This window comes from Schistocerca americana, chromosome 2 (assembly GCF_021461395.2).
Source record: "Schistocerca americana isolate TAMUIC-IGC-003095 chromosome 2, iqSchAmer2.1, whole genome shotgun sequence".
NCBI lineage: Eukaryota > Metazoa > Arthropoda > Insecta > Orthoptera > Acrididae > Schistocerca > Schistocerca americana.
In genome coordinates this window covers 1,013,006,571-1,013,028,879 of record NC_060120.1, presented here as the reverse complement: position 1 = coordinate 1,013,028,879, position 22,309 = coordinate 1,013,006,571, and the positions used below count along the sequence as shown (strand labels likewise).

Here is a 22,309-nt window from a genome sequence, read left to right as displayed (position 1 = left end):
GATAGACGTTGACTGTGAGTATAGTATCACAGATACAGTCGCTTTGACTGTTTAGAGATGTCAGTTAACCCGCGCATGCATGAGCAGCGCCTATTAGAGGGAGGGGGTCAGACAGCCGATCATATCCAGCCATTCCACCAGGAAGGAGGTACGCGGCTCGTGTTGTCTGTAGTTCAACCATGCCTAGACGGTCAGTACCGCGGTTCGATCGCGTCCGCATTGTTACTTTGTGCCAGGAAGGGGTCTGACCAAGGGAAGGGTCTAGGCGTCTCAGAGTGAACCAATGCGATGTTGTTCAGACCTGGAGGAGAAACAGAGAGGCAGGAACTGTCGACATGCCTCGCTCAGGCCGCCCAAGGGCTACTATTGCAGTGGATGACCGCTGCCTACGGATTATGGCTCACAAGGGGAAGGCCTCAGACACGGCCGACCGATTCGGCTCAGATTTGGTAGGTCACTTGCGTACAACCTAAAACGAAGGAATCTAAGATATTTTGGGTCAACACCCCCGCGTTTGTGAGAAAATCACCCCTAAAGGTTATGACGAGCAATCGACTCAAAATTGGCGGGATCGATATATAATTATAAATAGAGCATTTTTCATCACCAGGTATGGGGTCTGAAAACGCATACTTTTCCACAAATCGAGGTAAGAACCTTTTACAATTGCCGCTTCTGTACCTACATGGTCAACGCTTTTCGTCGACAGCATCGATAGCGCAACGGCCAAGGTAACTGGCTGCGAATCTCGAAGAAACGTAGTGGATGTTATTCTTTTGGTTTGTATTTTTCCATATATCAATTGATAGGGGTAGGAGGGTTTATAAGGTAAGTAAATCAACAAGGAATGATAATAAGGCAGGCAAATAAATTTCTCAAACCTCTTGGGATAGTAAACAACTAAAATGTTACTCCAGATCACTTTACAATGGCTCTTCCAGTCACTGTTACGTGTCCTCACTTTTCTTCGAACAACTAGATGGATGGTACTTGTCATATAAACATTCGAAACAAGTATACTCACGGCACCAAGAGCATCTAATGAATGCAATCTTTCGACAGCTGCACTGCTCCTTCCCTATGATATGAGAAGAGGCAACCGGGACAACATAATTCTCCCCGCGTGCATTCTATCCCGTGCCTCGCTGTAAACAAACGTCGCACGGTTGGCTATCTGTGACCCCTCGTGAGGAAGTAGCAGCACTTTTACTCGGAGTTGTTTTCATGTGACAAGGCTTAAAAGTTTAATATTTTACTAACTCACGGCGTTTGGGAAATTAGTTTGCCTACTTTATTATTATCATTCCTTATTGATTTACCTACCTTGTTAACCGTCCTAACCGTATGAATTGAGATATGGAAAAATACAAACGAAAAGAATAAAATCCGATAGGTTTCTTCGATATTCGAAACAGGGTTTTCCGATTCCCAGCCAGTTACCTTGGCCGTTGCGCTACTGTTTTTTTTTTTTTTTTTTTTTTTTTTAAATTGATCTCATTTTGTTCGTTGTATCTGCTCGGGGCGGATGCCGCAAGACACCCGTTTCAGTTTGTCATTGATCCTTTCACTCAGTTTTTTTTTATTACAGAGGGCAGCTAACCCTCTGACCGAACACGCTGAGTTACCGTGCCGGCACCTATCGGCGCGGTCGGCGACAGGCATTAACCATGTGGGTACAGACGCGGCAGTTTCTTACCTCGATTTCTGGAAAAGTATGCGTTTTCGGACCCCATACCTGATGATCAAAAATGCTTTATTAACAATTATCTATCGATCCCGCCAATTTTGAATCGATCGCTCGTCATAGCCTTTAGGGGAGATTTTCTCCAAAAAACGTGGGGGTGTTGACCCAAAATATCTTAGATTCCTTCGTTTTAGGTTGTACACAAGCGACCTGCCAAATTTGAGTCGAATCGGTGAGTGTCGCATATGCCTTCAACCTGACAATGGTCGGAGACGTGTTTAGAGGCAACCCGGTCAGTCTGAAAGCCTTAGACACAGTGCCCAGCAGTGCAGCAAGGTGGAAGTTCCCTAATGTTTAGGTGTGGCAATCTGTGCGGCCGACGTAAGCCGCTGGTGGTCATGGAAGGCGCCGTAACGGTTGTGCGATACGTGAAGGTCATCCGCCGACCGACAGTGCAACAATATCGGCATCATATTGGCGAGGCATTCGTCTTCATGGACGACAATTCGCGCCCCCATCGTGGATAATGACATCGCTCGACTAGAGTGGCCAGCATGTTCTCCAGACATGAACCCTATCGTACATGCTTGGGATAGAGTGAAAAGAGCTGTTTATGGACGACGTGACCCACCAACCACTGTGAGGGACCTACGCCGAATTGCCGTTGAGGAGTGGGACAATCTGGACCAACGGTGCCTTGATGAACATGTGTATAGTATGCCATGACGAATACAGGCATGCATCAATGCAAGAGGACGTGCTACTGGGTATTAGAGGTACCGGTATGTAGAGCAATCTGCACAACCACCTCTGAAGGTCTCTCTGCATGGTGGTACAACATCCAATGAGTGTTTTCATGAGCAATAAGAAAGGCGTAAGGGATGTTTATGTTGATCTCTATTCCAATTTTCTGTACAGGTTCCGGAACTCTCATCACCGAGGTGATGCTGAACTTTTTTTGATGTGTGTAGCTCGAAGAAATGAGTGTGTATCATCATAACAATGCGGCGCTGTCGGAAGTTAGCATGTGTCAGGAAACTGCTTGTGCAAAATAAAACTTCTAAAAATGACCTACCTACCCGTGGTCCCGACCTGAACCAATGGAGCATTGTGGGATAAGTTAGACGTCGACTTCGCTTCAGTCACCAGCCACCAACATCACTATCTTCTCTGATTTCGGATTTTGAGAAAGAATGGCTTGCAGTTCCTTACGAGAGATTCAGGCAACTCGCCGGAAGTATCCCCAGAGAAGACAAGCCGTCGTAAAGGAGAAGGGTTGACACATTCCTTATTAATATCATATTCCTCGATTTCATTGTATTTAACATTATCATGCCCTACTGATTCTAGCAATATATTTCTAAAGACCGTTAAAATCAAAATATTTCATGCTGTCAGGTACTGCTAATAATTTAAAGCTGCATGTGTACTGGTGGCTTCAGTAGAAAACTGAAAATTCCACAAGGAAGCGAAATCAGTTCCTTGTAACCTGTATTTGGAGATAGGAACGCCGTTACCTGACGTTTCGGAGGCGCCAGTATAAGCTTCGAAACTCTCCTGAAATTTCGAGCAATGAAAATTTTTGCTAATTGTTCTCCTCCGGCGTTTAAAACGGCTAACTCGAAGAAGAGGGCTGCGATTTCATTAATGGATATCTGACTGTTCTTCTCGTTTTCTGCCTATTACTAACAAGGAAAGTGTCTGCTACTGTGCAAGTCGTATTAGGATAGCGATGGTTTCGCAGTACTTATGTGCCCTAACCAACATATTTTGATATAATTTACTTAAGCACTGCCGCAATAAACCCTCTGAACAGGGCGGCGGTCTTGGCAGAATAGCGAACAGAAGCACACTCAATTCGCATTGGCCGGTCAGTTGCAGCTGCGAATACGACCTCGAGACGGTGGGTAGGCGTTGCGCAAGCGAGCGCACACTGCGGTCGCCGTCTGGTCGGTCGTTGCCACCACCGGCGTCTCCTCCCCTGACCAGGATGGCCAGATAGCCACCTTATCTCACCCCACACGCTGTATAAAAGCTCAGGTTTCGCCTGCAGAAAGCGTACTTCCTCAGCGAGCAACATGAGGACTGCAACCGTAGTCGTCTTGTCGCTGTTGGCTGCCCTGGTGGTGGTCACGGCGGTACCGCACAGTGAGCGTAAGTTCACATTTAGCTATTGGTACTGCAAAGAGTACCCAGAAGAGTACATAAGTGCACAGAAAATAAGACTGCGCGTTATTTTGTTGATAAATCTTTCTTTTTGTTCTTAAAATTTAATTCAATTGCAATTTACTACATTAAATGATTTGCTCACATCCAGACGACGACTGAGCATTGAGAATAAGGGACCAATAATGTTGCAACCGGAAAGGGGAATCTAGTGGCCAGCGCTTAGAGGAGACTACATGAAGTCAGAAAATACTTAAATTCCGATTGTTGGAGATAATGAAAAGAGTGAGCGGGAGAATGTAACGTGGAACTAGATAAAACTATAAATAGAGTTAGACACCGACCCTATATTAGCTCTCAGAAAACGTCCATGCTGTTTTCAGTCATACATTCTGGACCTTACAAATCGGTCAAAGGCAGCAAGTTTCTAGTGTGCAACAGTAACCAATCACAACAATTTCTTTTCGTCAGTTTCTATATGTTCTGGATTGGAGAAAACAGCAGAAATATAGCCCCAAGGTGAATTATTAAACTGGTAACTTCTCATTTGTTGGAGATATTTTTCTATAGTTATGCCTTTTACAAATTAAATTGTTAATTACTAGTTTTTTAGAATGAATTTTTCTCAGTCCCATATCTAAAAACCATCAGTCTCCATTTAGCTCAAGATATCCGAGCGATTTCCGTTATGGATCAAATGCCTGTATATTTCTGAGTCTCCTTCACTGAACTCAGCTTTAAGCAGTTTTTGCTGATGACTGCGTTACTTTTAATTGAATAACGGAAATTTGATAACTGTTTCAAGACCTGAAACAGCAGATTTAAAGTCGTTTAGCCCTTCTAAAAAGTACTTAAAATTATGTTTGTGAGTCAGCAACTGATGGATGTGACCATTAAAACCAGTCTAATAAGATAAAAAGTACAAAGCAATTTCAGTGGACAAGAGTTTGCTTTCTATTGGCGCTCTTAATTTTGAAACAAACTGAATCCTGTTGTAGGACTGTTGAGTGTGTGACAGGTGTTAGAGTGAAACCGTGTTTATTTGCTTGCAGCCGACAAGGAATTTCTGGAGAAACAAAGGAAGCTTATAAGGCTCTTCTATCATGTCCAACAGCCGACAATTATCAAAGAAGAACAAGAAATAGCGAAGTCCTACAAGCCAATTGAGCATCTCGACAACTACCAGGTACTACTGTCTGAAATTTGCAAGTAGTCGAATGGGTGTACTCATTGTCTAAAATGTCTTACGAATAAAGTAGTGACTATTTTATATTTTCTTTACTATTTCAGTACAAGGACAAAGTCGAAGTCTTCTGGAAGTACTATGTAGACTATGGCTTCCTGCCACGAGGAGAAGTGTTCTCGATCTACTACGAGAAAAACTTCTACCAGGCAAAAGCCTTGTTTGAGCTGTTCTACTATGCCAAGGACTTTGATACCTTCTACAAGGTAAGCTAACCTTTACAGATATTGTGTACAAAGTAAAGTTGCAAATGAAGATATTTGTGCTACTAACCTAGTAATATCTGATACAAACTTTTCACTTGGCAGTTTGACTGAATGTATTTAAATCGTTATCTCAGTAATAAGAAATTCTATTTCATTGTATCAAATGTCATGTGCCCAATTTCACATTTTAGCGGGGTTTCCATTAACATTATAGGCACAGAGTGGCACACGGAAACATCAAAACATCAGCTCACATAAAAAAAATGAATTAAATACAGAAATACCACACTTAGAAGAATGTAAGTTGACGAAGATTATACACAGTTGCGAATGATACTTGATGTGTTTCATTTCGAACTGCAAACATCCTTCCAAGCCAGTGTACCAGTGGCACACAATGAGGTCCCATTATCGATGAATCCTACATTCATCTTCAGCTAATAACGTGGTACCTTGTTCCAGACGGCCGTTTGGGCGAAAGAACACCTGAACCAAGGGCTGTTTGTCTACTCATACACCGTCGCTGTGCTCCATCGCGAGGATACCAAGTACGTCACGCTGCCAGCTCCCTACGAGATCTACCCGCAACTCTTCGTCAACGCAGAGGTCATCCAAAAGGCATATGACGCCCGGCTACGAGGTATGTACCAGTACGTCAGAAGCACGATTCAGTTTTCTCAGCCGTTACTCTGTAACAAGCTACTAGAGACCACGGGTACCATATACCATAACATTCAGGAAATAGCCTTGAAAAACCACCGCTTTTTGTTGGTGTTGTTTGAGTTCATCACGCATATTTTTCTTTCAGCTTTTCTCACAACAATGCCATTAACACATTCATATACCAAATTTTACAAGAATACAGTAACAAACTAGCACTGGTTGGTATTTTCTGGGACCTATGAGAGACATTTAACTGTGTGAATTACAGTATCATCCTACATAAGCTAATATCTTATGGAAATCTTAGAATTGGCATAAAGTGTATAATGAGAAAATAATGCAGAATGCTGTACTTAATAATTCAACCGATGAAAACAGGGGAGATTCTTCTGACTGGAAGTAATTATGGGGTTCCAAAAGGCTCAATCATAGAGCCACTACAGTTTGTGATAGATGTAAACGGCGTCCCGTCTAATATACAACAAGCAGAACTAGTTCATTTTGCTGATGAATCCACAATACATTCAGAACAGCAGATACGGTACATAATGTTCTTAAAAGTATTACTCAGTACTTTACTGAAAATCGCCTCGGTTTCCATTTCAAAAATACCACGACTTATTCAGTTCTGCACATTCAGGAATACGACCTCAGTGATATATGTAACAACATGATACCTGAATTAGCAATGAATAGTTTTTAACTTCCATATTGACGAGAATTTGAACTGGAACACGTATTTTTTACTCCTAAAACAACTAAGTTAAGTCACATTTGTCCTTAGAATCATCACAATTCTTGGGTAGAGATAGGTCATTAAGATTAGGCACATTGGTCATTAAGATTAGGCACGTTGTGGCAATTCATTCAGTAACATCACATTGAATCGTTTTCTGGAGTTACTCATTTTTAAGAAAGATAGTTATCAATGCTCAACAATAGTGTTATAAGGACAATATTTCGCGCTCATCCACGGTTACCTTACACACATCTATTTAAGGAGTAACGCATTGTGACGTCTGGTTCACTGTATTTGTAATCACCCATGAAGTATGTTGTAAATAACCTAGTGCATTTCAAAAGGAATAGTAACGTCCATTACTAGAATACCAGAATATAAAATAACATACGTTATTGCATATTAAAGTTTTCTTTAGCGCTTAGGAGAGTGGGCAGTGCTGCCATCAAAATTTTTCATCACTCTCTCAGAGACATGAAATGTCAGTCAGCAGAGTTAAATTTGACATGAAAACTGGAAGTTTCCTTTGGCCACCTCCTCCTTCTCGATAGAATAATTTCTGTACTTATGATGTGTAAAGGAGGGGGGGGGGGTGGGGGTGGTAGGAATTACTAATTTACATCTACATTTAAAAAAGTCTTTGTGAATGGTAAGTATGTAAGTATATTTAAATATGAATGTGTAATGTCGATATAACACGACTCGTTCTTCATCATTGGGGTTAGTAGTAGAAACGATCCTTGAAGAATGAAAGCACGAAACTAAGTAAAGTTCTGTCTTTTACTTTCCTTTAGATGTGGAGAGCTCTAGAAAGGAGCCTTACATCTTCTACGCCAACTACAGTGGCTTCCCAGTCGCCAACAACCCTGAGGAGCTGGTGTCGTACTTCACCGAGGACGTCGGCCTGAACTCCTTCTTCGCCTACCTCCACTACAAGAGCCCGTTCTGGCTGAACCCGAGCAACTACAGCATCCCCGTGTTCAAGCACCGCGGCGCCGGCTTCTTCTTCCTGCTCCAGCAGCTGCTGGCCCGCTACTACCTGGAGAGGCTGTCCAACAACCTGCCCGATGTCAAGCCCATCGACTACACCCGCCCCGTGCAGGTAACGGGACCGTGGCAACAGCGAGACTGTACCTGACTACTGTACCGTCGCCAGGGCAAAGAAATAAATTTAACTTTCATTTTCAGACTGGCTACTACCCAGAGCTGAGACTGCAGAACGGAATTGAGGCTCCCGTACGCCCAGAAGGTGTGTACCCTTACAACTTCGACTCGCTGTACGTGGAGCGCATCCAGAACTACGAGAGGAGGATCAGAGACGCTATTGACTTTGGCTACGCATACGGCGTAAGTACCACTCTATTTTTATTTTTGTGTCAAAAAACTGGTTCAGTTGCTGCTCCACTCGCCAGTCTATCCTCTTCTTCTCTGCACTGCTACTGTCACTTACATTTATACTTTATCCTCCCTTGGTGTCTCGTTGGAGTTTCTACCTTCCCTCACTTCCCTTCTGTACATAACTGACGCTCCTTAATGATTCTGGACGTATCCCTTTTTTCGTCAAGTTGGTCCATATTTTTTTTCCAAATGCACTTTAGTTTGTTATCATTAGTTTCTTATCTATTTTTCAACACTCTTCTGTGGGACCACACTTCAAAAGCTTTTATTCTCATCCTCGGTCTGTTGTTTATCGTTTACGCCTCACTCCCGACCAAGGCTATACTACAGACAAATACATTCATAGAAAAGATTTCCTAAGACTTAAATCCTTATTAGATGTTAACCAGTTCCTCTTTTTTACGAACTCTGTAGGAAGACTGAATTTTATATCCTGTCTACTTCGTGCCATCGTCATTTATTTTGCTGCTCAAGTAGGAAAAGTCATCTATTACTTCTCGTGTCTCATTTTAATTTTGTAGATGTTCATCTTGTAGTCTCTTTTTCACGACACAGCCCTGTCTGTTCAACAACCCCTCCAAGTCCTTCGCTATCTCTCACTGAATTACGATGTCATCGGTTAGCCCTCCAACTCTTTTTAATTCTTCTCCATGAACTGTAATTCCTTTTCCTAATTTCTCCCTGTCTTACTTTTCTGCTTCTCGAGATATGATTGAATAACACTATGGGTAGGCTGCTATCCCCTCTCACTCTCTTCGCAGTCGCTACTTCCCTTTCGTGTCCTTCCACTCTTAAAACTGCAGTGTGATCTCTGTTCAAGTTGTTATCTATATTTAATCCCTCGTACAAGCAGGAGATCAAAGAGGTGCAGTAAACATTGTCAAAAGCTTTTTCCAAATCTACAAATGCTTTAAAAATCACTCTTTACATTTCACTATTACCTCTCTTCGATACACGTCTGACAACTGTACATGTGTACTTAAGTGTTCACAGCATGATTTCGAGAAATTCAACCTGAGGGAGAAAGATGTGACCGACATCATTGGAAACATTATAGAGGGCAATGCTGAATCTGTCAACTACGAGTTCTACGGTTCTATCTACAGGTACATCATCTCTCTCTTCGGCCACATCGCTGATCCGTTCCACAAATACGGCGTAAGTATGGCTAGTCAGTTCAGTGTCTGGCTTGTTGCTGATTTACCAAAGAAACGGAATGCACAGCTTGTTTTCACCATTGCAGACACCCGCCAGCGTACTCGAACAGCCAGAAACACAGCTGAGAGACCCGGTGTACTACAGAATTGCCAAGCGAATCCTTTCATTCTTCTACCAGTACAAGAACAAACTGCCACCTTACACCAGGAGCGACGTAAGTAGAGATGTTTTTCGCTGATAGTAGCCCACATATACGTCGTTTTCTCAGACATCAAAGGAAAATCAATTGTAATCTATTTAATACCTTTTTTTCCAGCTGGAGCTGCCAGGTGTTGCCATTGAGAGCATCTCCTTCGACAAGCTTGTCACTTACTTTGACAACTTTGACATCGAGTTAAACAACGCCCTGTCATTCTCCAAGCCCGAAGAAGGCGACAAATTCAACTTCGTGGCTCGCCAGTACCGCCTGAACCACAAGCCTTTCTACTACCAGCTTAAGGTGAAGAGCGACAAGGAAATCGACTCCGTGGTGCGAGTTTTCATTGGTCCCAAGTACGACGCGTATGGGCGTGAACTGACACTGGAAGAGAGGAGGCCGTACTACTTCCTGCTGGACGAGTTCAACCAGAAACGTAAGTAATGAGTTCTGCTGCATTCTTGATCTACGTTTTCTACTCAGGCAAAATATTTTTACACACAATGGACACAATATTGGGCGACCTGAATATCAGATAAAATTGCGCGCTGAGTTATAATCGACTGGACAAAATAGTTTCAAAGGTCTTATAGACTCTTGGCAAACCTTCATATGTTCAGATTAAATCATAAATAATTACGCCAATGGAAAGCGGTATTACCTACACATCATAGAATCTGAATGATCGGACATAGACGTTAAAACTGCACAAGAGAAGAAGAGAAATAGGAAGTATGGATTTTTACGTCCCTACTACACCGAGGTTAAAACAAGTGGATGCTAGCTCATACTTGATAAGGATGGGGAATAGGAAACAGCAGTGGCACTTGAGGGCGTACTCCTGAAATCATAGCAAGCGATCTAAGGGTTCCATGAAAACATAAATCATTGTTGTCTCATAGGAATTTGGATATCCATCAACTCACATACAATGCAAATATTTTCACCAACATCTCATAGAATTTTCCAGATCTTGGTGAATTTAATTACCTACTGTGGATTGTATTTTTGTCGCAGTAGAAAACGTTACATGTTTTTACCCGTTTCCTTTTTGTGCTATATGTTTACTTGTCGATATAATATAATGTGTATAACAAGAATATAACTTCTGATATGGTGCCCAAAGTAGATAGGTCCGCTTCCGAATGCTGAGATATTTGGTATGGTACTTAGCGTCACTGTTATGTGATGCATGCGTATACACATAAACAGTGGTAACCAAACACAAGAGTCGCTGAAATATAATTTTCTGTGGGGTATCCAGAGCAGAATCAACTGTAACGAATTTCAATCACTAGTTCTTAACCAACGATCTCCCATTTGAATACTTTCGCTTCCTCTGTGAGAATGGTCAGCCCTACTTTGATACTATTTCGTTATGATGCATGTAAGTGACTGATTATACAGTGACCGGAATTTACCAGGTATTGTATTAATTCTAATGAAACTTCCTGGGACATTAGAACTGTGTGCCAGCCTATGCCTCGAAACCGGGACGTTTAGCTTTCGTGAGCAAGTGTTCAACCTAGTAAGATACCCATACACGACTCACGAATCGTTCTCAGGGATACAGTTCCACCATTACCTCGTCTCCACTTTCCAAACATCACAGAAGTTGTCCTGCGTAACTTGTAAGACTGACACACCTTTATTTTAAATCAGCAGAATTGATAATAATATTATTGTCGATGCTATTGCTTGGACAATAAAATATTGAATTGACGAGTAATTTATTATTACATTTTTATTTCTTGTTAAAAGTGGAATAAATGAAAGTAAGTTAATATCTAGTCCTACTCAAATTCCATGCCAGGAATTTGATGAAATGGACAGAATCGTTCTTATAAAGGATATTGCAGAGACGTGGGTTAGCCACAGCCTGGTGACTATTTTCAAAATGCATTTCTGACTGTGCTGCAAAGCATCAATAGCGTTTCAAATAGTAATCTGAAATCAATAACATACACCTATGAGCCAAAGCTATTATGATCACCTGTTTTATAGTGTGTTGTTCCACTTTTCAAATACAGTATAACAGATATTTAGCTTCGCACGGATTTCATAAGTCTTCACAGGATCCCAGAAGTATGTGGCACCAGATGCCTAGGGACAGGTGAAGCAATTCCCGCAAATTACGTGATGGTAGTTAAAGGGGATGCAGCTGGCGCCCGAAATACCTACCAATGGGTACAGATCAGGCACATTTGCCGGCCGAGACAAGAATGTGAGTTCACTATAGTGTCCCTCATACCACTATATCACAATTCTGACTTTGTAACACAAACAGTTATCGTGCTGGAAGATGTCATTGCTGTATGGGGAGACTTCTGGCATGAAGCGACGCAAGTGGTCCACTATAATGTTCATGTAGTTCACTGCTGTCATTAAGCCTTCGGCTACCAAAGCCACAGATCCCACTGACGTACTACTCAATGTACCCCATTGCATATTTCTGCCCTCACCAGCTTCCATCTGTGTCGCAGTACACGTTTCGTGCAGCCATTCGGCTGGATGACTGCTTGTAAGGACCCAACTACCGATGTGGTGTAACGAAAAATGCCATTCATTCTGCGTGCGACACGTTTCTATAGATCCACGGTGAACACTCGATTTGCTGTGCTCACTGTAATTATAACAGATGATGTCGTTGGGTCAACACGGGAACACGTAAGTATCGTATGACGTGGAGCTCTAAGTTCAACACTGGCCTTTGAATGGAGTGCTGCGAAGCACTTGTGCATGCACTGGCATTGTACTCTGTCATCAGATCCGCCGTAGATCGCGGTGGGTTATGAGACGTGGACGTCCAGTACCATATGGCCTACTCGTTATTCCACCATAATTAACCGCTTTCCATTGGTGAATACGATAGTAGTATGCCAACAGGTGATCCAGGTCTCTGTTGCAGAGATCCCGCTTCCAGCCGCAACACCACTACAACAAGCCCTTTGTCAAATCCGCTTATGACAGTGGATTTCCACATTTGCTGCCCGTTTCTTCGTTATAATGACTGTCCATTCATCTCTCTTCCGCATGCATTCTTACCTTACCGTGTCAAGTGCCCGCAGCACAACCTGGAGACGTTCAACCTCGCTAAGGGCGGTTGTCATAATGTTCTGGCTCATAACTGTACACATATATTATCATGACGACAGGCATTTTCGTAAATAATGACTCTGACACTTTTTCAAAACTTCTTAAATAAGTTTGTCTTTTTTATTACTGTTGTCAGTTTTTAAAATTGTTTAGCCCTACTAAGGACCATATGAAATAGCTTAAGTCTTATATCATTATTTCCCTATATTTCCCTCCGTTCTTCTTTGGATACTGCACCTACCTTTTCCTTTATTTTCTCCTGCAAGCTCCTGAAACTTTTTATTTTTGCTCTGAACTTTTCTCTTCCTCCGGTTTTTCCTCCTACAGTATTGCTGAGCAAAGCGGTATCTCTTAGGTCTGTTAGAACCTCTTTAACCCATGTCATTGATGTTTTTCGTTTTCTCTGAGAAATATTTAAAATTCTTTTTGTTACCTTTTCCTTATTACTCCAAGTTTTCCTTTCGCATTCTCTGGCTATTTTTCCTTCCTTCTATTGTTTCACCTAATTGTTGAACTATGTCCAACAAAAGGCGTTCTGGCTCAGTGAGAGTGTTGTAGTGCTGTAGTTTCTCATTTATTTCTTCTTACATAGGTCTTTTGTTAGTTGAAAAGCCAATTACATTTTCTTTGCTCTTGCTAAGTTAGCTTCTTTGTTCAAAGCATTTTGTTGTGTTGTTTCACACAAATATTTAAATTTTATAGTCTTTTTTTTATTCTTCTATAATCACTTTGCATGTGTTTCGGTGCCTTTTTCGTATCTGTCACACACTCTGCATTTTAAAAAAAATATAGATAGGCCTGCTTTAGCACGCTTCTCTTTTATGACATTAATCTGCATTGTTGCGTCTTCTAAATATTCAGCTGACATCTTTAGACCGTTTGTAGTAGCCAGTCCGAACTCAGATTATCAGCTCTTTCCCCAGTTGTGAGTCCTTTAGTTCCTTCTTTTTCTGTTCTTTACCTCCAGTCACTGATTACCCTTTCTAGTACACAACTGAACAGCAGTGGGGACTCTCTATCTCCTTGTTTCACTCCAGTTTTGATCTAAAATGCGTTAGGTTCCATCTAAAAATTTAATTTTGCATTTTGTATATGTTAGTGTGTCTTTTATGATTGTTGTTAGCTCCAAACTCGCTTTTGGTGTTCAATAATGTTTCCCTGTCAATCGAACCCTATGCTTTCAGAGTGTACAAATGTTAGATAAACGATTTTGGTTCTAATCCCTAATACTTGATTATAGATTTTCAGATTTAAATGTTGTTCCACAGAGGATCATCATTTTCTAAACCCTCCGTGGTACATTCCTAATTTCTTGTCCACTTGGTTTTTCCAGCCTATTTTGTAACACATTTAAAATAACTTTTTAAGTTACTGGTAAGAATCAAATTCCTTTGTAGCTGCTTAAATCAGTTTTATATCTTTTTCGTGGACTGGGTGTATTAATGTTTAGCTTCTTGACTGTTCTAGCACCTGCCATTTTCTACATTGCAGTAATTACTGAATCTTCTCAAGCAACCTTGTCATTCTTCAACTCTTTATTGATATTTTTGATTTCACCCATGCTGGGGGAATGTGAGTCTGTGTCAGTGTGTTCTGGATTTTGCTCTCGCAAGTTTGCTCTTGGTTCCTCACAGTTTCACAACTTCTAGAAATAGACAACTAAAATTTCAGTTTGTTTGTTTGTCTAGGGCTATTTTTCTACCCTCATTTTTGGGGAACAATTTAGACGGTTAGTAAGTTTGGAGGCTTCGTTTAAAAGTTTTATAGAAGTTTCTGCCACTGTTCCTGTGGAAATCTTCCTCATTTAGTGGAATTTTATGTAACATTATCATTATTACTTTATCATTATATAAAAGTTGACACAATACGTATATACAGGATTATTGATAAGTACCTTCCATATTTCTAAAGACAATTGTGCGAAAACTATCAGACTGAGAGATAATAGAACCATGTCAATAGGTAGAGAATCTCTCCAAATTTATACTTCAAATTACAACGGACCAATATGGGTACATGTGACAAAGCAAACCTCAGTAAATGCACGCGAGATGCATGTGAGTGCTAACGCAGCAGCGGCCATTGAGCAGCGGCCATTGACTCTCTGCGGGTGCATACTAATACCACGAAACAGTATGGTCAGGATAATTTGTCTACATTTTCTAATGTGGCTGTCCCATAGGGTAGGGCACTTTGCAAACTACACCATGTCATTTAACACGAACCGAAAAAAACTTGGAGAGGTACTCTATCCACTCATATATATCAGGTCGTAGTGTTATGGCGTTTAGTTTTCGTGCAGTTGTGTCTGCATTCCTAGAGATACAGTTGAATAATCTTGTACTTCTACTTTTATAGTAACGAACCTCTGAACTCAACACTCGAATATTTTTCTACTTGCTGTTGTGGAAATAACGACAAGAAAATGAGAGACAGATTACCCTTTTAAAACAAGCAGGGGTATTTATGACTCTAACGATATAGCTAAGCACCTTCATATCTACGAGGGTAATCCCAAAAGTAAGGTCTCCTATTTTTTATAACATTTAGCTATTTTTCGACATAATCACCATTTCTGTCAATGCATTGTTGTAGGCGCTGTGGCAGGTTTAGTATGCCCATTTCATACCAGCTCGCCGCCATGCTGGGAAGTAGGATGTCGCCACTGCTTGGTCGCAGGTGTGAAGTGGTATGCCCAGGTTTCGTCACCCCAGACAATTGAGTCCAGAAAGTATTCCCGTTCGGCTGCAAAGCGGTGAAGAAGTTCGCGCGAAGCATCAACTCGTTGCCGCATGTGGTCCTCAGTCAGCATACGTGGCACCCATCTTGCGCACGCCTTCCGGTAGTTCAATGTTTCCGTTAAAATTCTGTGAGCAGTGCTTCTGGATACCTCAGGAACCAACGTGCAGAGATCATCCAGGGTGATCCGCCATTTTTACGCATGCTTTGCTCAACCTTCAACACTATCTCCTCAGAAACTGACAGTCTCCCGCTCCTTTGTTCGTCGTGAATTTCGGCCCGACCAGCTGCAAATTCTCTACACCACTTACGAACATTTTTGACATCCATGCACGACTCACCATACACTTCCGTCAATTGGCGGTCGATTTCAATCGGCGCAGTGCCTGTTGCGTTCAAAAACCGAATAACTGCGCGCACTTGGCGGTAACATCGAAACGGGAGTTCCATTCTCAACGGCTGCCAAGCCAAGACTGAGCGCCTCAGCGCGGCGTACGCATGTTCACACACAGCGCGTGAGGTACTCTTCATAACAGTGTGACCAACTGGCGCACAAACAGAGTTCTGTACTTATAAAAAAAATAGGAGACCTTACTTTTGGGATTACCCTCGTATGTTCTACCAACTTCTAAGCCAAAGTTGTATTCTGGAATAAATTTCTGACTTGACTATACTAATATGGATGCTTCACTTTCTAGTGAGTGCTGGTGAGAACGAAATCAGGCGCAGCTCCAAGGAGTTCCCGCTGTTCGCCAAGGAGGCTCCACGCCACTCGGACCTGTACTACTCAACCGTGGGCGCCATCAAGGGTGAGAACAAGTTCTTCCTGGACGAGTTCCGCTCTCACTTCGGCTTCCCGCAGCGGCTGGCGCTGCCCCGCGGGACCCGCAGTGGTTTGCCACTAAGCGTCTTCGCCATCGTCACCCCCGCTGTGCAGGGCTCCGAACACCCCTTCCTGCCCTTCGGCGACAACCAGGCCGGCGGGTTCCCGTTCGACAGGCGAGTCGTCGCGTACGAATTCGACGTACCCAACGTGTACTCCTCCGAGACGTTCGTCGTGCACCGCCGCCTGGAGGACATCAGCAGCACTGTTTGAATGGCCACCACTTTCATCACCTTGACAGCACTGCTTGTGGAAATTCATCTTCACTTTCATGTGTCCTCGCTCACAAGAAAAATAAACCATTAGTGCTTTAATCGTTTGGCATCATTTATTCTGCTCCTCATATCATCTTCACCTCATGAGCTCCCGAACACTGAAACTTATCCAAAAGTGTCATTACACCATTACCCATACTCTGCAACCTATAACGTCGCCTTGGCCACTTACAGTATCAAGTCAGCAAGCCATACTGTACAATTGTAGCTATTTTAAGTAAAAGAATATTATTAAAATTTTATAAAAAAAATTCTCAAATTTTTTAAAAAGTGCGTTTGGAAAACAGCGTTGTATGGTAGTGAAACATGGACTGTGGGAAAATCGGAACAGAAGAGAAGCGAAGCATTTGAGATGTGGTGCTACAGACGAATGTTGCAAATTAGGTGGACTGATAAGGTGACCTATGAGGAGGTACCGTGAAGAATCAGAGAGGAAAGAATGATAGGATATTGGTTAAGGCATCAGGGAATGACTTCCATGATACTAGATGTAGCTGTAGAGGGCATAAACTGTAGTGGAAGACAGAGATTGGAATACATCCAGCAAGTAATTGAGGACGTAGGTTGCAAATGATTCTCTGAGATGAAGAGGTTAGCACAGGAGAGGAAATCGCGGCGGGCCGCCTCAAACCAGTCAGAGGAGTGATGCCCCCCCCCCCTCCCCCAAAAAAAAGTTGAGAAGCTAAATTTATAGTTTTGTTCGAAGCTGTAATTCTTCCAGAAACTGCATTATATTTCTTTTATTTATGTTATACGCCAATACTGAATCTCAGAAAACGACAGACTAATCTGACTGCTTTGCTTAATGCAATAATAACAAAATATTTTAATTGGGCAGCTGACAATTGATTTTATTTTTAAAGAGATAAGAAACTTACGTCTGTATCTATACAACTACTCTTCTGTCCGCAGATAACCACTTTCACACTGTTCCTATACCTTTCCATTCTCGAATATCATGTGGGAAAATGAACTCCTACATCTCACGATCCGAACTCTGGTTGTTCTTATTTTATTATGTGGTCATTTCTTGCTATATAGCTGTGAGTTTACAAAATATTTTTCATATTCGGAGGAGATGTTTTATTCATGATGTGGTCTCAGAATGCAAAACGCATTTGTTTCGAAAATTGCCACCCCAGTTCTCGTATCATATCTGTGACACTCTTCCACATATTTCGCAACAATAAAAGAAGGAGCTGCCTTCTTCGAAACTTCTGGATGCATTGAGTCACTCCCAACTGGTACAGATACCACTTCACTCAGCAATACTGCAAAAGAAGAAGCATAGTGTCTTTAGAAGATTTGTTGCACCATCTACGTGTTCTTCTAAGAAAACGAAGTCTTCGTTTCACTGTATCCACTACACTTTCTATGTGATGATTCCAATTTAAGTTCTCTTTAGCTGCAGTCCGTAGATATTTTACTGAATTATCAACCCTTAAATATGTGTCATACATCAAGTAATCGAAATTTAACGAATTTTTAACGAATTTTTTCTAGTACTTGTGTTGAAAAAATCGGAAATTTGTGGTGAGGACTGTGGGACCACACTACTGAGGCCATCGGTCCCTAGGCTTACACTTGATACTTAATCTAATCTAAACTAACTTACGTTAAGGGCAACACACACACCCATGCCCGAGGGAGCACTAGAACCTCCTACGAGGTGAGCCGCGCGAACCGTGACAAGGCCCCCATGACCGCGCCGCTACCCCGCGCGGCACATATATTGAAGACCTCATAAATTTTATTGTTAAGATTCAGTTGTTACCATACAGACGTCATATGTAAAAAGTCATTCAGAAATTCCATTTGATCTTCTATTGTCTTTACTACCGTAAACGACAACGAAATCTGCAAACAGTTTAAGAGAGCTGTTAAGATTTACTCCTAAATTGTTTACATAGATTAAGAAAACAGAGTGCCTGTAACACTTCCCTGGGGAAACACAGAGCATCTTCAATACTTTAGATAGGAGACGGCTGATGAAGAAATGTTTAAAGAAAATAAAATATGTACTAACTAGCTACAGTTTCAATTACGTTTGATTCTTGCTTTCCCCAGCGTAATCAGTATTCGAGGAGGTTTCGGTTTTGCAGCCAAATAACGTCGAAAGCTTACCACGATATTTCGGCTGACAACCATTCAGCGATCTTCAGGTAAGAATAAAATCTGGAGATGGCTGAACTGTTATCAGCCGAAATATCATGGTATCAAAGGAAAGAACTTTTATTCAGAAGATGTTTGTATTCATAAAAATTAAGGTATGCACAAAGCATATTTCAGTACAAGCGACCGGTTTCATCACTTTGAAATTTTGTTCTGGTTGAATACTTTCGTTGATTTTCATGCGAGTTTTTGGTACAATACCAGTGCCGACAATATTTCGTGGAATGCGACAGTTCTTACAAGTTCCTCTTCAAGATGAAATCTGCAGAATGAGATGATTCAGACAGAGAGATAAAACGAGAATCAAAACTCTCACGAAAAATTTTCACTCTCCAAAGAGCAGATGACTCGTCTACGTGAGAGACAATTTCCGAAATTCGTACACAGAATTAGTTTACTCTCCATAGGTCTGTTCCGTTTCACACAGCTTCCACACACCCCAGCTCGTAGACTATTAATAGAAATCCATCTTCTCTACATTTCTGTGCTTCTCTTGGAACCGTAGTTACTTGAAAACTGAACAAATCACCATATATCTTACAGAATGCTGAATAGGAAATGCATTAACGAAATAAACTAAAGAATTAAGAAAACAGGGAATGAAATTATGAGACACTATACCAGTGAATAACGTGTTTCAGAGAAAAATTCTCAAATACTGTGAGCAAATTCTTTACAGAGTAGATGGGATGTGTCATAACTAAAACCTTCAAACTTAGAAACCTTCTAATCTTTCAATCGTTTCAATCAATTCTTCTGGATCCCTACTGAAAACTACATAATAGTTCTCACCTTTCTGTGTATTTTTTATGGAAGAGTTAACCGGAATACGAATCATTTTCCGCTCTAGTGATAATGTAGATAGAATGTTGCAGATTTTTCGGAACGAACCAATATTGCGAACAACACATCTGAAAGATGGAGTATATGCACACGGATGGCAGTGGTTTACCTAAACAATGGTTTACATAAAGTTCGTGTACTGTCAAATTAGTTCTATTTATCTCTATGTGATAATATGATAAAAAAATAATAGAAGACAAATTGTACATTTAAACATAGTAAATTGAGTATGGTGAAATGGAGAAATCAAAACCAAGTGACAGCAATAAGAAATTGTACTTCATATGGAATGAGAGAAAAGATATTACCTACATTAATCACTTATATGTAATTTTAAATGGATTGTATAGCAAAAGGTGTCAAAAAGTATTCAGCGTATCACGATGATCTAGCAGGTAGTGAAAGTGCAATACGTGGAATTTCTGCTTTCACTAGTACAAATGTAAGGTAAAGTGTAACAAGAAATGTGCAGAGGTAGTATTACACCCTTCTGCGAGTACATGTTTTATGATACACTGTCGGTTCCACTACAGTATACTTTCACTCGACTCAGTTTTCAAAAATGGTTCAAATGGCTCTGAGCACTATGGGACTCAACTGCTGTGGTCATAAGTCCCCTAGAACTTACAACTACTTAAACCTAACTAACCTAAGGACATCACACACATCCATGTCCGAGGCAGGATTCGAACCTGCGACCGTAGCGGTCGTGCGGTTCCAGACTGAAGCGCCTTTAACCGCGCGGCCACTACGGCCGGCGACTCAGTTTTCGCTGTTAGTTACAGTACAAGCTGTACAGATGCTATAACATCGATGTATTGTGGTGGGAATCTTGAGGAGTAAAGTGAGTGTAGGAAACAGTCTCCAGAAACTTCGTCCCGGGACGTCTTGGTATAAGTGTTCGAAGCACTGAGTAGATATTTACCAAGAACAGTTGCATTTAGTCTATGTGTAGGATTATAATAGACAGTTGTGAGATATTCTGTCAAAATGACTCTCTTATTTCTGTAGTAAATGTCCTTACACTGTTTTTTTCCTTTAAACGTAGATAAATTTTGACACTCGTACCTCACCACTTGAGACTTATATAGCGACATACATCCTATATTCTTTTATTCATTTGTTTGCTTAACCTTATTCGATTAGGGCCCTTAGGCCATCTGTTACAGCAGATCAAGGTTTCACACACACAGTATCTATAGCATCAGAGTTACCTAAGAAATATTAGTTTTAATATAACAACTAGTATTAAAATGATCTAAGTGTCTTGAAGTGTCAGTTTGTGAAAATTATAGTGACCATGAACTAACAAAGATAACACTGGCATTACCTGTTTTACTGCAGAAGCTGCCACTAACGATAATAGTAATGATAATAGTAATATTAATAATAATTGTGTGAATAGTAACAATAATGATAGTGACAGATACAAGAAGAATTTATACATATACAAAATAGGTGTTTTCTGTTGTAGCGAGTTCTGGGGAAAGGATATCTAGATAGACAGCTTTGGATAAGAATACTGGAAAACGAGAAAGATCAGATTGGAAAAAAAGGACGAAGAAGGATCTCGAATGCGTACAGGGACAATGGTAATCCGCATTATTGATTTCGTAGGTATGTCATTACCTGTCTTCTGAACCTGGAGATGTTATTTAGTTCTCTAATATAGTGTGGAAGATTATTCCAGAGTCAGGTTCCTGCTAATGAGAAGGACTACAAGAAGGTGGCTGAACCATGGCGTGCGACAGGAAGGATTTTGCCCTGAAGGGAATTGTGTTTCTGTGCCTATTTTGATAATGTCCACAGGTCGGTATTGAGGTTCTCGACAGCTCTCATCATGTTTATTGGTTTCGCACTTAGACGCAATTGGAGGTCATCAGCGTACATGTGGTATTTGTAGTAGGATAAAACTGATGACACATCATTTACGTACAATGAAAAGCGCATAGGACCTAACAACGAATCCTGGAGGACGAGTGATACTCCGTGCCTCCTTTGTGACCTTATGGTGCTGGACATGACGCATTGCAGGCGAGACGTGAGGTGTGAACAAAACCACTGCACTTGGCGAGAAATTTAGGCTGGTAAGTTTGGCAAGTAAAATGTCGTAGTCTACAGTGTCAAAGTCTTTGCTGAAAGCTAAGATACGCTCGATTATGGCCTCTTCAGCATCCACGACAAGCTTCAGGTCATCTGTTACCTTTATTCAGTCAGATTTTGTGATGCTATGTTTACGGAAGCCTGACTGGTATTTATTTAGTAGGCTGTTTGTACACTCATGCTCATAAATTTAGGATAATGCTGATACATGGTGAAACAACACATAAATCTATACTCGATGTTAACAAATTTCTCCTTCAGAAACGCTTCCCTTGCCATATCCAATCTACATTTTTACATCGTCCCTACTTCGACCATCATCAGTTAATTTGGGTCCCAAATAGCAAAAATCATGTATTACTTTAAGTGTGTCATTTCCGAATCTAATTCCCTCACTATAACCTGATATAATGCACTGCATTCCATTATCCTCGTTTTGATTTTGTTGATGTTGATGCTGTATCCTCATTTCCGTTCAACTGCTATTCCAGGTCCTTTGCTGTCTCTGACAGAACTGCAACGTCGTCGAGATACCTCGAAATTTTTATTTCTTATCCATGGATTTTGATTCCTGCTCCAGATTTTTCTTTTGTTTTCTTTACTGCTTGGTCAATATACAGACTGAATAACATCGGGAATAGGCAACAACACTGTCTCATTTCCTTCTCAACCACTGCTTTTCTTCCCTGCCCCTCGACTCTTATAACTACCATCTGGTTTCTGTACAAATTGTAAATAGCCTTTC

General features: G+C 41.2%; 1 protein-coding gene across 1 annotated transcript; it reads left to right on the top strand.

The window, feature by feature from the left end:
- Nucleotides 1–3,681: 3,681 nt before the first annotated feature.
- On the top strand, nucleotides 3,682–16,485 carry LOC124596348 (hexamerin-like). Its single transcript, XM_047135451.1, has 10 exons — nucleotides 3,682–3,838; nucleotides 4,903–5,036; nucleotides 5,141–5,299; nucleotides 5,762–5,939; nucleotides 7,496–7,803; nucleotides 7,890–8,048; nucleotides 9,084–9,257; nucleotides 9,343–9,471; nucleotides 9,574–9,889; nucleotides 15,987–16,485. The coding sequence occupies exons 1-10, from the start codon at nucleotides 3,763–3,765 to the stop codon at nucleotides 16,382–16,384; spliced, it is 2,031 nt and encodes a 676-aa protein (XP_046991407.1). The 5' UTR covers nucleotides 3,682–3,762; the 3' UTR covers nucleotides 16,385–16,485.
- Nucleotides 16,486–22,309: the final 5,824 nt, after the last annotated feature.

Coding starts and splice junctions, on each gene's coding strand:
- LOC124596348 (XM_047135451.1), top strand. CDS start 3,763: ATGAGGACTGCAACCGTAGTCGTCTTGTCGCTGTTGGCTGCCCTGGTG. Junction 7,804..7,889: donor ACTACACCCGCCCCGTGCAG/GTAACGGGACCG, acceptor TTTCATTTTCAG/ACTGGCTACTACCCAGAGCT. Junction 8,049..9,083: donor ACTTTGGCTACGCATACGGC/GTAAGTACCACT, acceptor TGTGTACTTAAG/TGTTCACAGCATGATTTCGA.